The 24,385-nt window shown below is 35.0% G+C and overlaps 1 protein-coding gene across 3 annotated transcripts in view; it reads left to right on the top strand.

Annotated features, from left to right (window-relative positions):
* Nucleotides 1–24,385, top strand: part of STK31 (serine/threonine kinase 31) — an 86,324-nt gene that overhangs the window by 36,136 nt on the left and 25,803 nt on the right. For 2 of the 3 annotated variants that reach the window (XM_032873102.1, XM_032873091.1), the window contains exons 11-22: nucleotides 65–187; nucleotides 7,175–7,354; nucleotides 8,970–9,086; nucleotides 11,093–11,212; nucleotides 12,488–12,619; nucleotides 13,844–13,945; nucleotides 16,386–16,466; nucleotides 18,091–18,216; nucleotides 19,002–19,127; nucleotides 19,311–19,397; nucleotides 20,098–20,247; nucleotides 24,051–24,173. In XM_032873102.1, coding sequence (XP_032728993.1) covers nucleotides 65–187; nucleotides 7,175–7,354; nucleotides 8,970–9,086; nucleotides 11,093–11,212; nucleotides 12,488–12,619; nucleotides 13,844–13,945; nucleotides 16,386–16,466; nucleotides 18,091–18,216; nucleotides 19,002–19,127; nucleotides 19,311–19,397; nucleotides 20,098–20,247; nucleotides 24,051–24,173 — 1,467 coding nt within the window. The remainder of the gene's footprint in view (nucleotides 1–64; nucleotides 188–7,174; nucleotides 7,355–8,969; nucleotides 9,087–11,092; nucleotides 11,213–12,487; nucleotides 12,620–13,843; nucleotides 13,946–16,385; nucleotides 16,467–18,090; nucleotides 18,217–19,001; nucleotides 19,128–19,310; nucleotides 19,398–20,097; nucleotides 20,248–24,050; nucleotides 24,174–24,385) is intronic. The other variant, XM_032873112.1, reaches the window with a different exon arrangement.

Below are 24,385 nucleotides of genomic sequence, written 5' to 3'. Positions count from 1 at the left end.
GTGTATTAAAAAAAGAGACCACCTGGTGTATTAATGATGGTTATCCTTTGTTTTCTTTCTCCAGAATGAAGGGAGTATTTTGATTGCCAAAAGAAATGAAGTGCAACAGAAACTGAACATGGCAGTGGAAATTTTTATTCTGGAAGTAGATGAGTTACCTCTTAATAAACGCTTGAAAACATTGCAGGTTAGAATTTAAAAAGATATATATACATTAAAATACGTTTATCATTTGAGAGGTGAAATTTGTATTTACCTTGAGACTTCAGATAGTACTGATGGCTATAAAATTTTTTCTTCTTTTTGATGAATTCGAATTTCTTTTTAATAGGATTAAAATACTACATTAATCTATTTAATATGTTTATATATGTATATCTATCCTGCAAATAAGGTAAAATGGTCAGACACATCAGGATTGCTAGAGCAGCATTCACTGGGAAAACTCTTGGAGACAGAAGCTGTAGCAGGCATGTGAGTCACTGTTGTCTGTTGCATTCCAGCAGAAAATCTGGTAGGGTCACATGTCAAGAGTTTAGAAGAGGAGTCCTGATCCAGTATCAGGGGCTAGAGTACAGTAGCTCTAGGTTGTTGTGCAACCTTATCTTCAGCCTTATCCTGCCATCTCTGCAATGAACTTTAATTTGGAGTGAATGGACATGTGACAGTGTTATGAAACATTTTTCTCTTCATTTATTCAGATTTTTTTTTTATTCTCCTTTAATGATGTTTTAAAATTTTTCTCTAAAAACCCTCTGGCATTTCTTCATTTAACTTCAAGATAGGTATACTTTTGGTTGCTTTTGTGGCTATTACCTTATTTTCCATTTCTTAGTTATTTTTGGTGGTGTAGTGGAATACTGTTGATTTTTATTTATTTATTTATTTATTTTTACTGTTTTTTAAAAAAAATATTTTATTTATTTATTTGACAGAGATCACAAGTAGGCAGAGAGGCAGGCAGGGACAGGGGGAGCCAGGCTCCCCGCTGAGCAGAGAGCCCGATGCGGGGCTCGATCCCAGGACCCTGGGATCATGACCTGAGCTGAAGGGAGAGGCACAACCCACTGAGCCACCCAGGTGCCCTTTTACGGTTGATTTTTATACTTTGATGTCTCTGGCAATTCTCCTGAACTCTTTTAGTTCTCATTCCTCTAATAATATTCTTTGAACTTTCTTTGTGGTCCTATCATTTGAAAACAATAGCCATCTTCTCCATCTACTTTTTATATATCTTTGGACTTTTACTGCATTGGTCAGCGTCTTTAGTAACAAGTTAAATCTTTGCTGTGCTAGTTGGCATCCTTGTCTTAATTTGGACTGCAGGGAATGAGTTTGCTAGAGAGTTGGGGAAAAGGATATTCAGGGACATCTTGACACTGTCTCTTTCTGTCTGCCTGGAGGAAGATGTAGTTTAGATAATACCACGTATAGTATAAGTTCTTCCACAGTTGTGAAGTAACCTTTGCATGCAAAAGGGCAGTGGTGTAGTAAGAATGTACCTGTCTATAGTGCAGTTTTTACTTTACCCTGTAAAGGTTTTTTTCTTCTCATGAACTGCTAGTAAACATAGGTTTGCAACTGAGATCGTTGTAAAAACTCTTCTTAAAGTTTAATCTTAGAGTTTTTGCTATATCTGGTTTGTTTTCCTTTATATTATTCCCCTTGGTCACCAGAATATTTTTTAAACTTCTATTTTGATGAAGTAGTTTGATATTTACCTATATTCTTCAAATACTTAAGAAATAAAACCTATACTTCTATGATGGAGGTCAAAGAAGTTAAAGTTCATGATTTCTGATTTCCTCAACAGTTACTGAGACTTCTTTTGTGGCCTAAAATACATGGTTGATTGTTAATGACTGTTCCTTATAAGTTAAAAAAGAAAGTATATTCCAGGTGTACTTGGTATGCAGGTCCTGATGTATAGCTATTATTTTAATCCTTAATCTTCTGTATCTTTTGTTAGTTTTTGATCTGATCAGTTTATCAGTTTTGAGATATTTTTGTTATATATTTTAGTTCTTTAGTTGTTAAAAAAAAGTCAGTGCTGGGGCGCCTGGGTGGCTCAGTGGGTTAAGCCTCTGCCTTTGGCTCAGGTCATGATCTCAGGGTCCTGGGATCAAGCCCCACATCGGGCTCTCTGGCTCAGCGGGGAGCCTGCTTCCTCTTCTCTCTCTGCCTGCCTCTCTGCCTACTTGTGCTCTCTCTCTCTCTCTGTCAAATAAATAAATAAATTAAATCTTTAAAAAAAAAAAGTTCTGGGACACCTGGGTGTCTCAGTTGTTAAGCTCCTGCCTTCAGTTGAGGTCATGGTCCCAGGGTCCTGGGATCAAACCCAGTGTCAGGCTCTCTGCTCAGCAGAAAGCCTGCTTCTTCCTCTCTCATTCCCCCTGCTTGTATTCCCCGTCTTGCTGTGTCTTTCTCTGTCAAATGAATAAATCAAATCTTTAAAAAAAAAGAGTCAGTGTTGTATTGTTGGGTGATAATGTATTTATGATTGTTATGTATTTTATTTTATTTTACTTTATTTATTTATTTTAAAGATTTTTTTTTTTATTTATTTGACAGAGAGAGACTCAGTGAGAGAGGGAACAGAGGCAGGGGAGTGGGAGAAGCAGGCTTCCTGCTGAGCAGGGAGCCTGATGCGAGGCTGGATCCCAGGACTCTGGGATCATGACCTGAGCTGAAGGCAGACACTTAACGACTAAGCCACCCAGCCACCCCTGTTATGTATTTTAAACTGTTTTCTTTTCAACCATTATGTGACCTTACTTTTCCTTTATGGTGTTAAAATATTGTTTCCTTTAAAAATTCCTTTTCTGCCTCTGTTTTTTGGTTATTGTTTGCTTTGTTTATCTTCTTTCCCTCCCTTTATCTTATTTTTTATTTTAATTTTTTTAGAAGATTTTAATTTATTTATTTGACAGAGAGAGAGAGAGTGCACGTACAGCAGGGGTAAGGGGGACCAGTAGAAGGAGAGGAAGAAATAGGCTCCCCACTGAACAAGGAGCCCAATGCAGGGCTTGATCCCAGGACCCTGAGATCATGACCTGAGCCAAAGGCAGATACTTAACCTACTAAGCCACCAGGCACCCCTTCCTCCCTCCCTTTATTTTAAATTGAATGTCTTTCTTAGACAACATACTAATGGATCATTTTTTAAAAGAATCTAATGTATAAATTTATCTGTTGATGGGTAACTTGATTTATATGTTTATAATTACTGTTTTATTAGAACTTATTTCTGTAATTATTTTGTGTTTCTGTTTGTCATGGTTTCTTTTTTTCCCCCCTTTCCTACCTTATACCACTAATATCTCAGAACATTCTCATTTGCCTTTGGGTGTCTTCTTTCTGTGTATTTCCCTCCCCAAAATCAGCTAACCAGTTGTTTAGGATTTTAGTCACAGAGTGTTACAGGTATTGTAAATGATAATTCAAATAACAAACTTTAGAGTTATTCCATCATTCTTATTTCATAAATTGTTGGATATCTTTTGGTTTTCTCTGTGTATTGGAGTATTTTCTCGAAGTACCCTTTTCCCTTAAATATTTATTTATTTATTTATTTGAGAGAGAGAGAGAGGAGGGAAGGGCAGAGGGAGAGGTTTTCAAGCAGACTCCCATTGAGTTTGGAGCCTGATGTAGGGCTCAGTGTCATGACTCATGAGATGATGGCCTGAGATGGAACTAAGAGTTGGATACTTATTTGACTGAGCCACCCAGGTGCTCCCTCTAAGAGTACTTTCAAAGACGTCTTTGTGTGGTTGATTTTGTAAAGTATTAAGTGTTTCAGGATATCTTTTTTTTTTTTTTTGAGAAAATTTTAACACCATTTATTTATTTGAGAGAGAGTGTGAGCGATCCAGCATGGGGGTGGGGGGGCAGGGAGGAGAAGCAGACTTCCTGCTCAGCAAGGACTCTGGGATCATGATGTGAGCCGAAGGTAGATGCTTAAGTAAGTGACCACCCGGGCACCCCTGTCTCAGTATATCTTATTTAAACATTTAAACAGTTGATTGCATTTAAGCACTTTAAACAGTTGTTTCATTGGCTATAAAATATTTGATTCAAAGTCCATTTTTCTTTCAAAATTTGACAATAATAATCCATTGTCTTCTTCTCATAGTTGTTATCAGTCTGATTTTTGTTCTTCTGTGACGTTTTTCCTCCACTGAAAACTTTAATATTTTCTCTTGACTTTGTTCCTAATCTGCACTGAAGTTTCTGTTTAATCTGAGTCAATTCATTCTGAGATTTTCTATTTTCTTTAACTCTATGGAATATTTGATAATTATTTCTTAAGATATTATCCCTTCTTCTCTCCTACCCCCTCTCTCCCCAATTTACTTTGTCTTTTATCCTGGGACTTCTGTTAGATGTACATTTAAATTTCTTCTATCCTCTACATATTTTAATTGTTCATCTATTTTTTCTATCTTTTTATCCCTTTCTGTGTCTTTTTGGGAGGATCTGAGGAATCCTTGACGTAATCATCTAGCTCACTAATTAGTTCTCTAGCTGTATCCTTTTTGCCATTTAGTGAATGCATTGTGTTCTTTATTTCAAAGATTATTTCTTTTATACCTAATAATTTCAGTTGGTTATTGTTTATAAGTACTTGATTTTTGCCTTGTGTTTTTAGTATTCTTTATCTTTCTTTTTTTTTCCATTTTATTTTATTTTATATCTTTTCAGTGTTCCAGCATTCATTGTTTATGTGCCGCACCCATTGCTCCACGCAATACATGCCCTCCATAATACCCACCACTAGGCTCACCCAATCCCCTCACTCTTCTCCCCTCCAAAACCCTCAGTTTGTTTCTTAGAGTCCACAGTCTCTCATGGTTTGTCTCCCCACCCAATTTCCCCCAACTCACTTCTCCTCTCCATCTCCCAATGTCCTCTGTGTTATTCCTTATGCTCCACAAGTAAGTGAAACCATATGATACTTGACTCTCTCTGCTTGACTTATTTCACTCAGCATAATCTCTTCCAGTTCTGTCCATGTTGATACAAAATTTGGGTATTCATTGTTTCTGATGGAGGCATAATACTCCATTGTATATATGGACCATATCTTTATCCATTTGTCCATTGAAGGACATGTTGGTTCTTTCCACAGTTTGGCAACTGTGGCCATTGCTGCTATGAACATTGGGGTACAGATGGCCCTTCTTTTCACTACATCAGTATCTTTGGGGTAAATACCCAGTAGTGCAATTGCAGGATCATAGGGAAGTTCTATTTTTAATTTCTTAAGGAATCTCCACACTGTTTTCCAAAGTGGCTGCACCAACTTGCGTTGCCACCAAGAGTGTAAGAGGGTTCCCCTTTCTCCACATCCTCTCCAACACATGGTGTAAAAGAATGGCCGAGTTTCATTCTTCTATATGTAGCTGTCCAATTTTCCCAGCACCATTTATTGAAGAGACTGTCTTTTTTCCACTGTATATTTTTTCCTGCTTTGTCAAAGATTAGTTGACAATAGAGTTGAGGGTCCATATCTGGCCTTTCTACTCTGTTCCACTGGTCTATGTCTCTGTTTTTGTGCCAGTACCATGCTGTCTTGGTGATCACAGCTTTGTACTAAAGCTTGAAATCAGGCAACGTGATGCCCCCAGTTTTGTTTTTCTTTTTCAACATTTCCTTAGCAATTCAGGGTCTCTTCTGGTTCCATACAAATTTTAGGATTGTTTGTTCCAGCTCTTCGAAAAATGCCGGTGGAGTTTTGATCGGGATGGCACTGAAATTATAGATTGGTCTAGGCAGTATAGCAGTATAGGCATTTTAACAATGTTTATTCTTCTGATCCATGAGCATGGAATGGTCTTCCATCTTTTTGTGTCTTCTTCAATTTCTTTCATACACAAAGATAAATTTGAACTGGATAAAAGACCTCAGTGTGAGGTAGGAATCTATCAAAATCCTAGAGGAGAACTTAGGCAGTAATCTCTTCGACATTGGCCACAGCAACTTCTTTCAAGATATGTCCCAAAAAGCAAAGGAAACAAAAGGGAAAATGAACTTTTGGGACTTCATCAAGATCAAAAGCCTTTGCACAGTATTCTTTTTTTTTGTTGAGAGTATTTGTTATGCTTATTTCGAATTCTTTGATTTTGCTTCCTTTTTATAAGGTGGCTTAGATTGTTATATTCCTTTTAGAATTCTGTTAGTCACGCATTTTATCCTTCTCTGTACCCCCTTCAAAGGTCTCTTACTTCCTTGGAGAACTGTAAGCTATCTTGATTCTGTGCTGTTGTGTAGGTAGGGGATAGGGTGATAGAGGGTTCCGAGGGAGGGGTGAAAGCTTGGAATATAACTTCAAAGACTTCAGGTGGGTTTAGAGAATAGGATGGGGTTGTTTCTCAGAGCTTCTGGGCTTACAGTTTGGGTTCAGCTACTACCTTTTATTCTAGATGATCTTACTCTTCAGTGGACCTCCCAGTCCCTCTGCCTCAGCCACTACTCTTTTTCGGGGTTACTACCCTTTGGTGTAAATGCCACCAGGTATTCAGGGGAAAAGGGAAGAAAAGAAAATGCTTAGGGGATGGCTGACTTTTTTTCTGTACAGGTTATCAATTTTTGCCTCGTTTAGGTTCTTGTACTGTACTTGTGTTAAGGCCATTGCCTCTTGCTTTGTGCTACTGCTTTACAGTGTGAGAGGGAAGGGTGTATGAAGAAGGTTCCCTTTTCCCACATGCTATTTTTGCTGTGGTACAAGCCTTCTTCCACTTTGCAGTGACTTGCTCATTGCTAAGCACCAGCTATCTTGTCTTTCCAAGAGTTTCTTAGAGTTTTGTGATAAAAATTTCTAGGATTTTTTTTAAAGTTTTCCCCTTGTCTCAGTGACATTTCAAGTTTTGTTCCTAGAGAGTGCCACTAGGCTCTCTTGTCTCTTCTAGTCCTTTCTAAAATGCTTTTTAAGTTCATATATATATTCAGTGTCTTCCTTAGTTGGAATTATTTGTCTAACTTTTATTATTATAATCCAAATAAATCACCTTCTAGGTAGCTTTATATTTTCATATCTAATGTTTCTAAGTTTTATTTACAAGATTCTTAAGGATTGGGATTCAACATATTGCTTTTCTGTCTCACAGATTTTAATATGGTGCTTGAATTCTAATATGAAGTTAATAAACTTTAACAAACAAATATATTTCTATAGGATCTGTCAACCTCTTTAGAGGCAGTATATGGACAGGCCAAAGAAGGGACAAACTCTGAAGAAATACTTAAGAAATTTTATGACTGGAAGTATGATAAAAGAAAGGAGTTCACCAGTGTTAGAAGTGAAACAGAGGTTTCTCTACAACGTCTCGTAGCATGGTTCCAGAACACTGTAAAGGTAATAAGAGCCCTTGCCCAGTGTTGGTGTTGGTGTTGTAGTGTAAAGCAGGGAATATTGGTTTTATAATAATTTTCCAAGTGTAATTTACTTCTATTTTGAGGAGGAGAAATGAAGAGGAAGAGAGGGATTGAGGGGAAGTTGACTGGAATAGAAGAGTGAGGGATTTACATATTTTTATTCTCTAGGAACATATATGGAAAACAGCTTCATAAGCCTTTATAGGTATAAGAAAGTATCACTGGCATTTATTACAAGTGTGGTGTATTTTCTATAGCTATAGTGTAGAGATAAGGGTCTTACTGTATTTACATGTGCTTAAAGGGTAGTAGAGCCTTCTTCTTTGTTTAGTTTCTTTTTTAGCAAGATGTGTGTTTTAACATTAGTTGGCCAGCTCGTTATGCTGAAAGTATGTTAATTGGCAGTGTTTAAGATTTTTAAGTTTTAGATATCTTAAATATCTTAAAGATATCTAACATAAATGGAGAATACTAATCTCAGTTGGTACTAAACATTAGAAATGATGTTTTGTGTATTATTATTCTTAGTTCTTATTTATTATCACAAAAACACCATGTAATTTTCCAAAAGCTGTGGGGACATGTAGTTTTGTATTAATATACTTGGAATCCTAATTAAATTTCAGCCTCATTTTGTTGCTGATTCTCTGTTTTCTCTGTTCTGTCTGTTTTACAACCTTCTCAGCAAGGGCGAGGACACCAAAGGTGTCATTTATCTGTGTGAATGGTTTACAGATATGCATTTCTAGCTTTGTTTTGGGGGAAAAAAGTCTTTAATCTCTCAGCTACCTCCAGAGCTCTTCATTTTGGTACTTTTTAATGGACATATTAACATTAATTATTTCTTTGTTGTCTTTGTTGTTGATTAGAATGCCTTTCTGCTTAGGTTAACTATCATGTATCCTTTTCTTTCATTTCCGTAGCTGTTTTCCTAATCCAGATCTCCATAATCACATATCTTATCTCTGAAATCAAAGTGACTGTTTAGGACTTTTATGTTCTATATTATAATTTAGGCCCATGATTTTATTCTATTTATTACTTTATTATAAAGTCTATTTCCTGATAGAAAATATCTTTGTTTTCCTAATGAGATGGAGGTCATCTGGGTTTAATCTTTATCTCAAGATTCCTAAATACTTAGTAGTTCATCATGAGATACCAAGTATAATCGTATGCCTTTTTTATTAAAGAGCGCTGACATTGTCTGCCTACTACTTAACAGATTTAAACTTTTCACCTGAACATTTAAGTTTCTTACCAGCTTTTAGTCAGACTGTTTTCTTTTACTATCATCACAAAGTCTTGGTCTTGTTTCTGTGTTTTTTTTTTTTTTTTCCTTCATACTTTTCCTCTTATGTCTCTAAACCACAGATTATGTTAAAAAATCTGTGTTTTATGTGTGTGATATGTGTATGCCTTTTCTTTTTTGATGTGAAGGTTTGGGGAGGGCAGTAGTTTATCTTTCTTGTGTGTCCTTACTCCCCCACATTGCCCAGTGCATAGGCTAATGCTCTGTTCTAGGTATAACAACACAACACTAATAGTAAATAATTAAATGATATACTTTCATGTTTTAATTTTTTGCAAATGAGGCTTTTGATCTCTCTGTGGAAGAATCACAGACTTCTGAAGACACAATCAGTAGTCTTGATGAAATCCTAGAGAAGACTGAGTCAAGTATCTGCAAAGAGCTGGAGATATCTCTGATTGTGAGTATTGATATTCTTCATTACTGCTTCCTTTGAAGCACTATGGTTTTTCTTGCTAATTAGAAAGTATGAAGACTGATCTTAGGTTTCCTCTTATAGACCTATATGAAATAGTAACATTATCAAGTTCTAATCTAAGCACAATGCAAATTTTTATTCTTTCACAGTGATGATTTCATTTTTTAAGGTTTTTATTTTAATGCCAGTTAGTTAACATACAGTGTTATATTAGTTTCAGATGTACAGTATAGTTAATTCAGCACTTCCATACATCATCCTGTGCTCCTCTTGACAGGTGCATTCCTTAATCCCCATCACCTATTTAATCTATTCCCACACCCCCTTTTCCTCTGATAACCATCACTTTGTTAAATGATGTGTACTTTCTTTTTTTTTCTCTTCCATATTTTTATTCAAATTCTTATTAGTTAACATGTAGTGTAATAAGTGCTTATAGGAGTAGAATTTAGTGATTCATCACTTACATATAACATCCAGTGCTCATCATAACAAGTGCCCTCCTTAATACCCATCTCCTGATATTTTCATTTTAATAGGACATTTCACATTAAAAAAATTAAACTTAACATTTAATTCCAGGAAAACTCCTCTTAATTCGAGTGTGTTAGCTTTCTGTGTCATTTGATTTTTCAGTCCATCATACCCAATGACTGTAAGAAAAGACTTCAGAATTTGTGAAAAATTAAAATATAATCTGAAAGAGCTTTGGAAGGGCATACATAAGACCGATTAGTAGCTCCCTTTCTGTTCTGTGTATGTTCTCTATTGTCATGCCAAGTTAAAAATTAGTGTAGCTCTTCCAAAGAGCATTTTGTAATGTTATTATTGCTCACTGAGACTCTTTCCCAATTTTTCAGGCTGTTTACTGAAGTCTCATTGGTTATATATCTCATTTTACTTGTTTCTTTTCACCTTTTGCAGTTTTATTCAGGTTGGCATTGAAAAATACATATACGTTTCCGTATTTCCCTATTTTAAAATAGTCTATTTTTAATAGTATTTAGATGGTTTAGTCAGACTTTATTTTTTTATTGCTGAAATATGATTAACATACAATGTTGCATTAATTTCAGGTGTACAACATAGTAATTTAACATTTCTATACATTATTCAGTGCTCACCAGGGTAATCTTAGTCAGTGTCAGTCACCTTGCAAGACTGTTAAAATATGATTGACTATGTTCTCTGTGCTGTACTTTTCATCTCCATGACTTATTTATTCTATAACTGGAAGTTTGTATCTCTTTGTCAGACTTGATTTTAAAAGATTTTATTTACTTGACAGAGAGAGATCACAAGGAGGCAGAGAGGCAGGCAGAGAGAGAGGAAGCAGGCTCCCTGCTGAGCAGAGAGCCTGATGTGGGGCTCGATCCCAGGACCCTGAGATCATGATCTGAGCTGAAGGCAGAGGCTTTAACCCACTGAGCCACCCAGGTGCCCCCAGACTTGATTTTAGAAGTGGTTGTTAATAGATTTCTAAAAATAAAATGTTGAAGTTCTTTGTATTGTTTGGTTCTTAAATTTAGTGTAGTGGTATTCTTGATTTCCTTTAATACTACTCTAGAAAGCTGTAGGAATAATGATGTAATGGGAGCAAAATTTTCCATATGAACATCTTTCACATCAGTGTCTCTTCTATCTAGAAAAAATGTGTTTAAGAAATACTTTGGGAGCACCTAGGTGGCTCAGTCATTAAGTTCTGCCTTTGGCTTAGGTCATGATCCCAGGGTCTGGGATGGAGCAGGTGTCAGGCTCCTTGCTCTGTGGAAAGCCTGCTTCTCATCTCCCACTCCTCCTGCTTGTGTTCCTTTTCTCATTGTCTCTCTTTCTGTCAAATAAATAAAATCTTAAAAAAAGATACTTTGGAAAAAAATAGAATTTTTAAAGGCATTTTTTAAAAAAGTTTGTTTATTGTTATTGGGGGTTTAAATTATTTTGGATACTCTTTTGTGAATAATTCCATGTGTATGATTTATTTCACTTAGGAGCAAGGTGATGAGGACAAGGAGGTCATTTTAAATACATATAGTCAAGTACTACAAAAGATCCGTTCAGAGGAAAGGCTTATTGCTACAGTACAATCCAAGTACAAGGACAGTATTGAGGTTGGATTATGCTTTATTTTTTAGGTCTTCTATATTGATGCTATGGATTTTTTAATACTTAAATTTTTCTCAACTAGTTTAATACCCAGTGTATATGTAACTAATTATTATTGCTAGAAGAACAGTATAGTTAGCTGATGTGTAATTAAATTCACCCCACAGTAAAAATAGTGGTTTAATTGATAAAAATATATTGCATTTTTGGATTGTGTTCTTCAAAACCTAATCTTTACTGGGACACCTGGGTGTCGCAGTCAGTTGAGTGTTTGGCTTTTGATTTCGACTTGGGTCATGATTTCGGGGTCTTAGGATAGAGGCCCCCCCATTGGGCTCTACTCTCAGCAGAGTCTGCTTGGGATTCTCTCTTGTTCTTCCTCTGCCCCTCTTGCTTTCTCTTTCTCTAAAATAAATAAATAAATCTTAAGAATAAATAAAGCTTCATCTCTACTATCATTATCTTTATGCCTATACAGGTTTACAGTAGAAAATTTGCTAAATGCAGAAAAATAAGAAGAAATAAAAACATTGATTAAAATCCTCTTAGCCTAAGAAGTAGATACTCAGGGCTAGTTTCAGAATATTTTCTTTTTGGATGGTGACATATATATGTACACATATCATGTGCATTGCATTGTTTTGTAAATGGTTTTGAAAATATTTCTTCATTTAGTGGTATATTATGAATACTGTCCCATGTGATTAATGATTCTTCTATACTTTCATTTTGAGCAACTAATGCATCATCACTTGCATAGATATACAATATTATTTAACCTTCATCCGTGTTAGATGTTAAGGTTACTTCTAATTATTTTTAACCATAAATAAGACTGTACATAATCTTTATGCATAGTTTTGTGTTTCTCAGATTCCTAAAAATTGTTAGTTATTAAGTCAAAAAGAATCAATGTTGTTAAAATTGATACGTATTGTCACACTACTTTGGGGAAGATAATTTTAGGTTATATCCTCACTAGTAATTCAGTTTGCATCATATCTAACAAAGATGTCTCACTATAGCTCTCAGCTTGAACTGTTTCTCTTACCTTTGCTACTCTGATTTTTGGGACTTATATTCTCCTGAACAGAAATATGGATAACTAAGAAATCAGTTAGTAGATTGTGTTTTTGAGAATTGTGGAATTTCTTATTTCAATCCGAACTAAGTAAATAGTAGTTGAATCTTAATAGAGAAATAAGAAATGGTCAGTAAGTGATTTTAATAAATATTGTTTTCTGTGTTTTGAAAATACAATAACTTTTTTTCTTACTTAGTTTAAGAAACAGATTATCGAATGTTTCAATAAGAGCCCCAATGTGGATCACTTGCTGTCCATTAAAAAGACATTGAAAAACTTAAAAGCTCGACTGAGATGGAAACTAGTTGAGAAGAATAATTTGGAAGAGGTAAGGAAACACTTGTTCTTATGAAATTCCATGTGTACCTGATTTTACTCTGCTTCCTGAAAATAATGCATAAATACATTCTTTAAAATAGAAAAATTATTATTTACATTTTGTTTTATATATTTATCTTTTTTCTGTGTATATAAATAAGATTATTAAATTAATAGTGTAAACATTTTACCATGTCATTAAATGTTCTTTGAAAATGTTTTACATGGCTACCTTTATCTTTAGTAACAAATATTTTAGAACTGTTTAAAAATCTTTTGGTTTAAACTGTTATAATACCTAATACAATACAAACTATTGCATGTAAGGTATTCCCCTAAAGGTAGAATTTTTCATAAAGTATTTTCAAGATCATGATGTTCTTTGTTAGCTCTCTTTTTAATGGCTGGACATACTATTCCTCCTAAGTATTCTAAGTTGTTTGCATACGATAATAGAACTGGAAAAATTCAGACACCCTAATCTAGACTAACCACCTTCTTTCAGTTTGAAACTGAATAAACTGGTAATTCTTTGTGTTCCCTTGAGGACTGATTTATGAACAAAAGAAATCTACATTTTGTCTTAATCCAACTTGAGTTGACTCTTCCACTTCGGTACTTAATTGGACTTGGAATGAAACTAGTTTAATGGCTTAATATTTTCCTAGTTTTTTATCCTATTCTGGACTGTGGGGAATGGGGTCTTTTTTAGTTTAGTTTTTTAACTTTTGAAGATATATAAAATAGAAAACATATATACATTTTAAGGTGGCTTATTAATTCCTGCAGGAGTTTTAAGGTCTTTTCGAGGTCTACGTTGTTTTTCCTCTAATAAACACACCATACATTTACTCTTTTTTTTTTTTAAACCAAATCTATTGTAGAAGAGAATTCCAGGGAATTTAGTTGTATTTTCTTCATTCCTACTAGTTTGTGTTCTTGACATTTATTTTATGTTGGCAGTTGGTCATCTTAGAGAAAATCTACAGCAAATTAAGAGGCAAGAAATATCTGTGTTGATTTTATGTCTTTAATTTTTATTCCTTTTTGTAGTTTTGGGAAAAGTCAGTGTTAGAATAAAGTTAAGTGTTATGAGGGTCTCTTATCTGCTAGATACAGAAGGATACATAGAAATGAGAGTGATTTGCTATAGAAGTTGCATTCTTACTAGGAAGACTTGTTTTTGGTCCACTTTAATAAGCTTATAAGGTCACTTTTTCCTGTCTGATTTAAGTCGGATGACCATGATGGATCTGAAATTGAGAAAATAAAACAAGAAATAACTCAGTTGCGCAATAGCGTCTTTCAGGAAATTTATCGTGAGCAGGAGGAATATGTAAGTATTTAATTCTTTGAAGTTTTGAATTAGTTTTTACTGTAGAAATTGAATTCATATATCCATTTTATGAAGTGGACTCTAATAAGGCTGGAGATTATACTAGCATAGTTATGTTTGCATAGTAATGTTTATGTGAATTTAGAAATTAATTTCTGATGATAATTTATAACCATTGTACCAAATGTGGAAATTACAGAAAATAGAAAGAATAAAAAATAACACCCATAACTTTTCCATTCCTTTATAATAGTCGTAGTCACCATGAACTTTTCACTTAACTTCTTTTAGTCTTTTTTCTGCCTGTTTTTACAAGAGGAGATTATAGCACAAACATACTTTTACATACTGCTTGATTTCTCTTTTACACAGAGCTAAAGATTTTTTCCTTTAATAAAATCTAAATCAGCACTGTTTTAACCTAATGCTGCAATGAAAACATTAATGGAGCGACATAATTTAGTTGAAGAATATAACAAAGTGCAACCACCTGAATTTTGGGGGGAAGTTACATCTTTAAGTCTCCACTTTTATGCTAATGTCTTGTGACCTTGGGAGAGTTTGCCAGTGTATTTTCTCTTTAAAAGGGAAAGAATATGAGGCACCTGGGTTGCTCAGTCTGTCGAACGTTAGACTTAACGATTTCAGCTCAGGTCATGATCTCAGGGTTGTGAGATCAAGCTCTTCATCAGGCTCCGCACTGGGTGTGGAGCCTGCTTGGGATTCTTTCTCTCCCAGTCCTTCCCCTCCTTGCTTGTATGTTCAACCTGTCTTTATCAAATAAACAAATAAATAAAATGGAAATAATATAATATTTTATGTTTCAGGAATGTTATGGGGGAACAAGTAAGGTAGACACTGCTTTGAACAATAAAAATACAGTGAAAATAATAGGCAATCTGAGAGGGAGACAAACCATAGGAGACTCTTAACTATAGGAAACAAACAGGGTTGTTGGAGGTAGGGTGCCTCAGGGGTTGAAGTGAGTGAGTGATGGGCATTAAGGAGGGCACTTGATGTAATGAGCGCAGGGTGTTATATGCAACTGATGAATCACTGAATTCTTCCTCTGAAACTAGTAATATGCTATATGTTAATTAATTGAATTTAAATAAAATAATAGACATTCTAAGTGTTATGTTTTATTTAGCAAATTCATCTGTGTGTGCTTAGTTATTCACCTTTTGCACCTTGGATAAATAGTTATCTTCCAGTGTTCCAGTGAGTTGACAAGTATCTAGAAGTTTTACTTAATAAGTGTGACAAATGACTTTCCTAAGGATCCTCAGTTTTTACATTTACTTCAAAGTGGCTTTTGTAGAGCTGCATATTTGTTTTTGCTTTCAAGGCTTTTATGATTTCTTTCCCTCCTAAATGAAATAGTTACTATTTTTAAAATGTCAGTGTGTTCTTAATATTTTGAGAAATGACAATTTTATGATGCAGATTGATGTTATCAACACACATTTTCATTTTAGCTTGGAAGTGAGTGTATACTTTGATCTTCTGCAAGGTACTGTGCCTACATATGTATACCAAGATAAAATTGATAATTAAATTTTTCTTCTGGGGGTGCCTGGGCCTAGGTAGCTCAGTCAACTAAACATCTGCCTTCGGCTCGGGTCATGATCTCAGGGTCCTGGGATTGGGCCCCATATGGGCTCCCTGCTGAGCAGGGAGCCTGTTTCTCCCTCTCCAGCTCCCCTGTGCTTGTGTTCTCTCTCTTGCTGTCTCTCTGTCATAAATAAATAAAATCTTTATTTTAATTTTTTTTTAAAGATTTTATTTATTTATTTGACAGACAGAGATCACAAGTAGGCAGAGAGGCAGGCAGAGAGAGAGGGGGAAGCAGGCTCCCTGCTGAGCAGAGAGCCCCATGCGGGTTTTGATCCCAGCACCCTGGGATCATGACCTGAGCCGAAGGCAGAGGCTTAACCCACTGAGCCACCCAGGCGCCCCAATAAATAAAATCTTTAAAAAAAATTTTCTTTTTCTTCTGTTAGTGAGATGGTAACTTTGACCCAAGATGACTCTTGGTTTTCATTTGATATTTCTTGAAGTAGAAGGGAAAATCAGTGATTATATATATATATATTTTTTTTTAAAGATTTTATTTATTCATTTGACAGACAGAGATCACAAGTAGGCAGAGAGAGGCAGGCAGAGAGAGAGAAGAGGAAGCAGGCTCCCCGCGGAGCAGAGAGCCCGATGTGGGGCTCGATCCCAGGACACCGGGATCATGACCTGAGCGGAAGGCAGAGGCTTTAACCCACTGAGCCACCCAGGTGCCCCTATATCTTAATAGGTTTTATATCTTATTAGCTTGTGTATTTTGTTAGATTTATAGTAAGAGAGATACTGGTATCTTATTTTTTCTTAAAGGGCAACATGTCATAATTGAATATATGTTGATTTATAATAAAAGTATTTTTTAATTTAGGAGAAGCTGAATAGCTTGGTACAGAAATGGTTCCCTGAGCTGCCTCTGCTTTATCCTGAAATAGGGTTACTTAAGTACATGGTAAGCTTTGTTGCCCCTGAGAATTATTACTCTGTAGAGAGTTGAAAAGCAAAGATATTAAATTGTGTGTCAGTGTTAAATTTATGCTATCCTTACTATGAAGATGTTCCTGATGAATAGTTTCTGGGTATTGTTAATAACTTTTCCTCAAGACTATCTTTAGTATTAGCGTATTGTATTCTAACGTCTATATTAATTGGCATCTTTTTCTCTCTTTTCTCTTTTCCTCATAGCTATTCAGTACATTGCATGACACTTATTTGAATTAGAGGTATTTATTTTTTGAAATGATAAAGCAATTTTAGCTGTTATTTCAAGAGTTAGAATAAAAGCAGGACACTGCCAGTCGTGAAGAATTAAAGCAGAATATATCTTTTAAGTTAAAGCAGGCTGGGAAAGAATTCTAGAAAATTGGTTAAGTAGAGATGTCGACATGGGCATAGTTTTCTAGGCAGGCAGGATTCAAAGACTGGGAGATCAGTGTTTTCGGCAAAAGACCTTTATGGATCAGGATGGTAAGCTCTGGCTCTCAGGGCAGAATCTGTTAGCTCTTTGTTTTATATTGCCTGCTAAGGATAAGGGACTAGATGAAAGATCTATTCCTTAAGATTGTCATTAAGTTCATGATAATACCTTCAATATAGTACAGAAATGGTTGTATACATAGAGTTATGAACTCATGAATATGTAAGATTAAAAGTCCCCTTAAGTAGTAAAGCAATTACTGTAAAATTTTTCCAGACTAGACTTCAAAAGAATGGGGGATTTTCTTCACAGTTATTTAACTTTAGCTTAGACGCTCATGTAGGATGGATGAGTAAGTATGTGGTGCTGTGTAGGACTTGAAAATTAGTTTTTAGAAGTGTACTGATCTCTTTATTATGGAAGATTATAAAATTTTTAATCATAGCTAATGGACTCCTTTAATGATTTTAAGATGTGTGACTGTGATGTATGCCCAGGAAACCTTTGTAGGTTGATTGTATTTTGTGGTTTGCTTAAATGATATTGACAACACATAAAAATAAAAACCAGAAAACAATTTCAGAACCCCTCTTGCTAAAATTACACCACAATAAAATTTACCTTGATCTAAAATATTGATAGGTTTTATCCAAAAAATTTATTCCTTTTAAAAAGTGGCAGAAATATCTAATAGAATTAAAATACTTGAAAACCATTTTCACTTCCAAGGATTCCACTTCAAACAGAGGCAGAGGTGTTAGAATTAATTCATAGTAGTCATAACTTTTATACTTCTCATTCCCATTCTACAACCTTCTTTTTGTCTGTCTTTATTTTAATATTTTTAGGAAACACATAAAGTCTTCCAACTAAGCATCAGGGTTTTTTGGGATATGTATCTGGTTAATCCCAGTCATATTCAGAGTTTGTTCTAGAACTGTAGTAGCCATTAAATGTATGTTGATTATACTTTGGGTGAGAGGACTAAAAGAGCCAGGAACTTGAAAAACTAGGAAGATTTCAGTATTTTTATTTTACTGGTTTCTCCAGTAGGGTTGATGATATCCTTATCATTTCATAGCATGTAACTAATTATTTAATGATTTAAAAGTAGTGGGATGGTTTGGTTTCTTTAATTGTAACAAAAATTTTTGTCTAGAACTCTGGTGGTCTTCTTACTATGAGTTTGGAACGGGATCTTCTTGATGCTGAGCCCATGAAGGAACTTAGCAGCAAGCGCCCTTTGGTTTGTTCTGAGGTTAATGGACAGATAATTCTTTTAAAGGTAAGATTAAGTTCTGACCTTTGGAAGATTCAGAAGTATAAGGGGAGTGGTGGTATTATTTTTCAGGAAATTGAAAATCCATGCTTGTTTTTTAATTTATATGAGTTGAGTGGTGCCTTGATGGCTTAGTTAAGCATCTGATTCTTGATTTCGGCTCAGGTCATGATCTCAGGATCATGAGATTGAGCCCCACATTGGGTGAGACTCTCTCTTTCCCTCTCCCTCTGCTCTTCCCTCCCATCTCTCCCTCCTGCATAAAAAATTATATGAGTTGACTGGCACAATGCTTATGTTTTCTGTTTGGCTGCCAGAACTAATTTTGAATTCAGAGTTTCCCTCATTTCCCTAATAAAATATGTATCTTTAATAGAATATACTTGGGCTTTTCTTTTTTGGGTAAGCTTACTACATTCTGTCCAATAGCCTTTTAAAATTCTTGCTTTACTTAAAATTGTCTTTGAAATTTCAGCTGTTTTGCCAATACAGTTTTCTATTCTTTGATTGCTTTATTGAGCTGGAGAACCGTTAATCATAACAGGATAATTAATTTGGCCCTAGTGACAATGCATAATAGAATGTACATTAAGGTATAGGTAGAATTGTTCTTTCTTTTCTAAATTATAGCATTCAAGGCAGATAGAAAAAGTACTTGTGTATACAATTAAAAAATAAAATTAGATATGATTTAACTTATATAAAAATCACTATGTTTAAGTTGAAATGATGTATAATTATATTAAGATTTTTAATGTTGGAATTCCTGTTACCTCTCTTTTTGGTACCAGGGCTATTCTGTAGATGTGGACACAGAAGCTAGGGTGATTCAGAGAGCAGCCGCCTATCACAGAGCATGGAGAGACGCTAGAGAAGACTCTGGGTTACTACCATTGATATTCCTATTTTTGTGTAAGGTAAAGTTCTTATGTTAATCTCTTGGCAGAAAACATTTTATTTGTAATAAGTTTTAGCTCCGAGCTTTAGAGAGGTAGTTCATTCTTTATAACATAAAGAAAAAGTTGTCTCGTATAATTGATGTATACTAAAAATACATTGAAGAATTTTTCACTTTAAGTTTCATTCTGTTTTGCTTTTAGTCTGATCCTATGGCTTATCTGATGGTCCCATACTATCCTAGGGCAAACCTGAGTGCTGTTCAAGCCAGTGTGCCTTTAACTTCAGAAGTAAGTAAAAAACACTATTTCTGTGGATATATTAAATGAGAAAATAACCCCTATCGTTAGAGGGCAGTACTATATGTTTTATACACTATGTAAAATTTTGACTGGTATTATGCTATATATATATATGTGCTATATAATTATCACATCAATCCTGTGGTATAAGTTATCCTGTTATATACAGATGAGAAAAATGAGGCTTATAGAGATTAAGTGACTTGCTCGGGGTCCTCAACAAGAGGTAGAAATAGGAATTGAAATTAGGTCTTTTGGTGCCAAAGCCCATGCTTATAACCATTAAGCTGTGTTGTATGTAAATTGTGTAGTATATTGCTTGATATTATAATTGCTTAAGTGACAGCTTTAATTTGCATTGTAAATTTGAATTAGTAATAAAAATAGAGGATGTCCTGATTCTTTTTACCTGGTATTACTATTTAGTGTCTCTTTTCTACATGCTTTATATGCTCATTATTTATAATCTAAGTCTTCTTAGAGACGGCAGTGTTTTAAGTTATATGTGTATGATGTTACATGATGAGGGCTTCTGGTCTGTTTTTTCTCTATGCTGTATTCTTACATTAAAGTTTCATTTGGAAAAAGCTTCATTCACTTCTGGAAAAGTCTTTTAATTAAAGAAAAGGTTCAGGTATTAAAATGATTTGACAACTTCCTGACATCTTTTGTGGGTACTTATCTGTAGGAAGCTTTAAAGGTCATGAAAGGTGTTGCCCAGGGCCTGCATACATTGCACAAGGCTGCCATAGTTCATGGATCACTTCATCAGAACAATGTATTTGCTTTGAATCGTGAACAAGGAATTGTTGGAGATTTTGACTTCACCAAATCTGTGGTAAAGTATTGTGGTTTTACAAATAGGTTCTGGACCTCATTTAATATTATTAGACATTAGTTCAGCCTTTTACATGATGTGGTAATTTATTATAATTATATATTTATTATATATTTAGTATATCTTTGTCTTCATTAAGGTATGTAATGTCATGTAGTGTAAGCAAGTATTACCAGCTAGGTGATAGAACAAGAGTTTCTAAATTTGTGCATTTTATATATATATATATATATATATATTTTTTTTATATATATTTTGTGTGTGTGTGTGTGTGTGTGTGTGTGTGTGCATTATATATTTTAACTCTAAGTATTAGGAGCAACCTAACATCACAGTCAAGGATACTGACAATACTAATGATTAATAATTTTATCTTCATCAAGAAATACTTAATTGCTTGTAAATATACAAGGAAAACTAGGTGGCCATCTCCAATCTCCCCTTCTGCTGGTGCCCTCTCCTACCAGTAGATTAAATATGGATATACATACTCTGCTAATTTTTGATTAATGGGGTATTTTTAGAAACTTGGGAACCTTGGACTTTTCCATTTAGTGTAAATGATGGTTCAACTTGTTACCTGCTAATTTGGTGTCATAATTTTAGTGCCTCAGAAGAGGCAATTAAAAAAGATAGAGTTGGTTTTTTTTTTTTTAATGTATATTTATTTATTTATTTGAGAGAGACACAGAGATAGCAAGTGGGGAAGAGAGGGAGAAGCGGGCTTCCCTGCTGAGGAAGGAGCCTGACCTGGGCCTTGATCCCAAGACCCTGGGATTATGACCTGACCTGATGCTTAACTGACAGAGCTACCCAGGCACCCCTAAAGATAGGAGATTTTAGACAGTGGAAGTGCATACTGTGATTTTTTGTTGTTGTTGTTGGAATGGGCAGGCTAAAAATACACATGATCGCATGGGAGCAGTTTTCATTTTTAAAATAACAGCTTTATTGAGGTATAATTCACATAATATGTACAATTCAGTACTAGTTTTGCGTATATTCACAAAGTTGTTTATTGATCACCACTACCTAATTCCAGAACATTTTTAACACCCCAAAAAAGAAACCCAATACAAATTTGCAGTTATTCCCCATTTTCTTCTCTACTCAGTCCCTTGGAAACTACACTTTCTGTCTCTGTGCTTTACTATTCTGGACCTTTCCTATAATGGAATCTTACAATAAGTGGCCTTCTGTGATTGGCTTATTTCATTTAGCATAACATTTTCAAGGTTCATGTGTCTTGTAGCATGTATCTGAACTTCATTATTTTTAAAAAATGCCCAAATAATATTTTTTTTGCATGGGTATACCATATTTTGTTTTTACATTCATCAGTTGTTAGACATCTGGGTTGTTTCTACTTTTTGATTATTATGAATAATGCTGCTGTGATCATTAGAATACAAGTTTTTTTTTTTTTAAGATTTTATTTATTAATTTGACAGAGATCACAAGTAGGCAGAGAGGCAGGCAAAGCGAGAGGAAGGGAAGCAGGCTCCCCACTGAGCAGAGAGCCCGATGTGGGGCTTGATGTGGGGCTTGATCCCAGGACCCCGGGATCATGACCTGAGCCGAAGGCAGAGGCTTTAACCCACTGAGCCACCCAGGCACCCCTAGAATACAAGTTTTTGTGTGGACATATGTTTTCATTTCTTTTGGGAATGGAATTGTTTTGCCATATGGTAACTCTGTGTTTCACTTTTTGAGGAACCAAACTATTTTCCAAAGTGGCTCCATTTTTTACATTCTCATCGGCAATGTATAAGGATTTCAGTTTCTCTACATTCTTACTAACATTTTACTTGAGCAGTTCCCTTTTGACTAGTATAAGTCTTTACCGCTTTATACCTCGGTAATTTGCAAGTCATAGGGTAATGCCACCTATGTATAAATATGTAGTCTTAATGGTTTTTATATGGTAGCTCAAAAAGATGAGAAAATTAAAATGTAAAACTATAATGAAATGCTGGGTTAAGAAAGATTTATACAAAGTAGACTTATTGAAATATTTTTTATCGTATTAATTTATCTGAAAATTAGGGTAATGTCCTAAGAAAAATGACTGAATTAGGAGTTTAAAAAGTTCTCAACTCTTAGGGATCCTGGTTAGTTTACTTTTTGAGCATTCCATTTGCACAACTATGCATATCATGACTACTCCAAGAATTATTTTTCCTCTTTTATACTTACTTGTCAACTGTTATTATCTCCCAAAATATTGTTTTAATCTTCATTTAAAATTACTTACTCTGAAATATTGATTAAACTCATCTTTGCTCCACTCTTTTCATACTGCTTTGAGACTGAAGTATTAATGAAGAAGAAAAATTTGAAAGATAGTCTGTTATCAAGATAATTGCTTTTCTTACTTTACAATGCATATGAATCACCTAGAATCTTGTTAATATGCAAATTTTTATTTAGCATTTCTGGGGGAGATTTTGCATTTCTAACAAGGTCTCAGGTGATGCTTTAGCCACAGGACTCTTGACCACACTGTGGGAAGCAAGGATAAAGGTAGTGGGAGAAGAGATAATTAACTCTTAGTGATATGTACTAGGTAATTATTGTGCTAATTACCTTTATCTTTAGAGTAACTCTGTAAGATAGGTATTATTTCCATTTTACAGTTAATTTAGGCTCAAAGAGGTTAAAACCCAAGGTCACACAGGAAGAAAAATGGGAGAGTGGGAATTGCAGCCAAGGTGTCTCTGAATACACAGGTTTCATGTTCTTATCACTGATCTTTTGACACATAAGAAATGGTATACTTAGAAAATAATCATTAAAGAAGGAAAGTACATTGTAGACTTCCAGTTTTTAAAAAAGCTATTTAGAGGGGCGTCTGGGTGCCTTAGTGGGTTAAAGCCTCTGCCTTCGGTTTAGGTCATGATCTCAGGGTCCTGGGATCAAGCCCCGCATTGGGCTCTCTGCTCAGCAGGGAGCCTGCTTGCTCCTCTCTCTCTGCTTGCCTCTCTGCCTACTTGTGATCTCTCTCTCTGTCAAATAAATTAAAAAAAAATATGTATATATAAAAAGCTATTTAAAATTTTCAAAATTAGAAAATAGCACTTCTTCTGCCCCCTCTGAACTTTATTTTTAAAAGAGGTGCCAGGCACCTGGGTGGGTAAGTCGATAAGTGTCTGCCTTCCACTCAGGTCATGATCCTAGGGTCCTGGGACAGCGCCCCATAGTGGGTTCCCTGCTCCATGGGGAGCCTGCTTCTCCCTCTCCCACTCCCTCTGCTTGTGTTCTCTATCCCCCTGTATCTCTCTCTGTCAGATAAATAAATAAAATAAAATCTTTAAAAGAAATGAAAGAGGTCCCAAATGTTTAAATAATCGGTGTTTCTTCGTTTTGAATCTACTTGAGTCTGTAATGTGAAATGTAACCAAAGTCTCACTGTTAATTTTATGAGCCTGATTTTAAGAGCAATTTATAATAGCAGAAATTGGGTAAAAATATTTGAAATCAAGAGAGAATGAAATATTTCAAAAGAATTTTTGTGTTGATGAAATGCAGAGGACTTCACAGAAGTTTACCTCATCTGTATTGCCTCTAAACTCTGTGGGGCACCTGGGTGGCTCAGTTAAGTATCTGACTTTGGCTCAGGTCATGATCCCAGGGTCTAGGATCTAGCCCTGCATTGGGCTCCCTGCCTGGTGGGGAGCCTGCTTCTCCCTTTCCCTTTGTTTGCTGCTACCCCTACTTTTGCTCCCTACTTATGCTTTCTCTAACTGTGTCAAATAAATAAATAAAAAATCTTAAAAAAAATATTTAACTGACTGTTTTTGTAGAGTCAGCGAGTCTCCGTGAACATGGTGGTTGGTGACTTGAGTTTGATATCACCTGAACTGAAAATGGGAAAGCCAGCTTCTCCAAGTTCTGACTTATATGCTTATGGCTGCCTTTTATTATGGGTATGTTATTTTTTAATTGAAATAGATTAGCTATATGTAAAAATATATAAGTGTGTGCAAATATATTTACATATACTTAAGTATATAAAGTGAGTGGTTTTCCTCAACATACTGCTTTGGATAAAAAGCAGTGGTAGCTTTTTAGTAAAAAGATTTAGTAGAAAATTACTTTTTTTTCTCTTTTTTAAAAAAGTCTTATCATAAACTGTATA

Source organism: Lontra canadensis, unplaced genomic scaffold (genome assembly GCF_010015895.1).
Source record: "Lontra canadensis isolate GAN:19392208 unplaced genomic scaffold, GSC_riverotter_1.0 scaffold2, whole genome shotgun sequence".
NCBI lineage: Eukaryota > Metazoa > Chordata > Mammalia > Carnivora > Mustelidae > Lontra > Lontra canadensis.
This window is presented reverse-complemented; position numbering and strand designations above follow the sequence as displayed.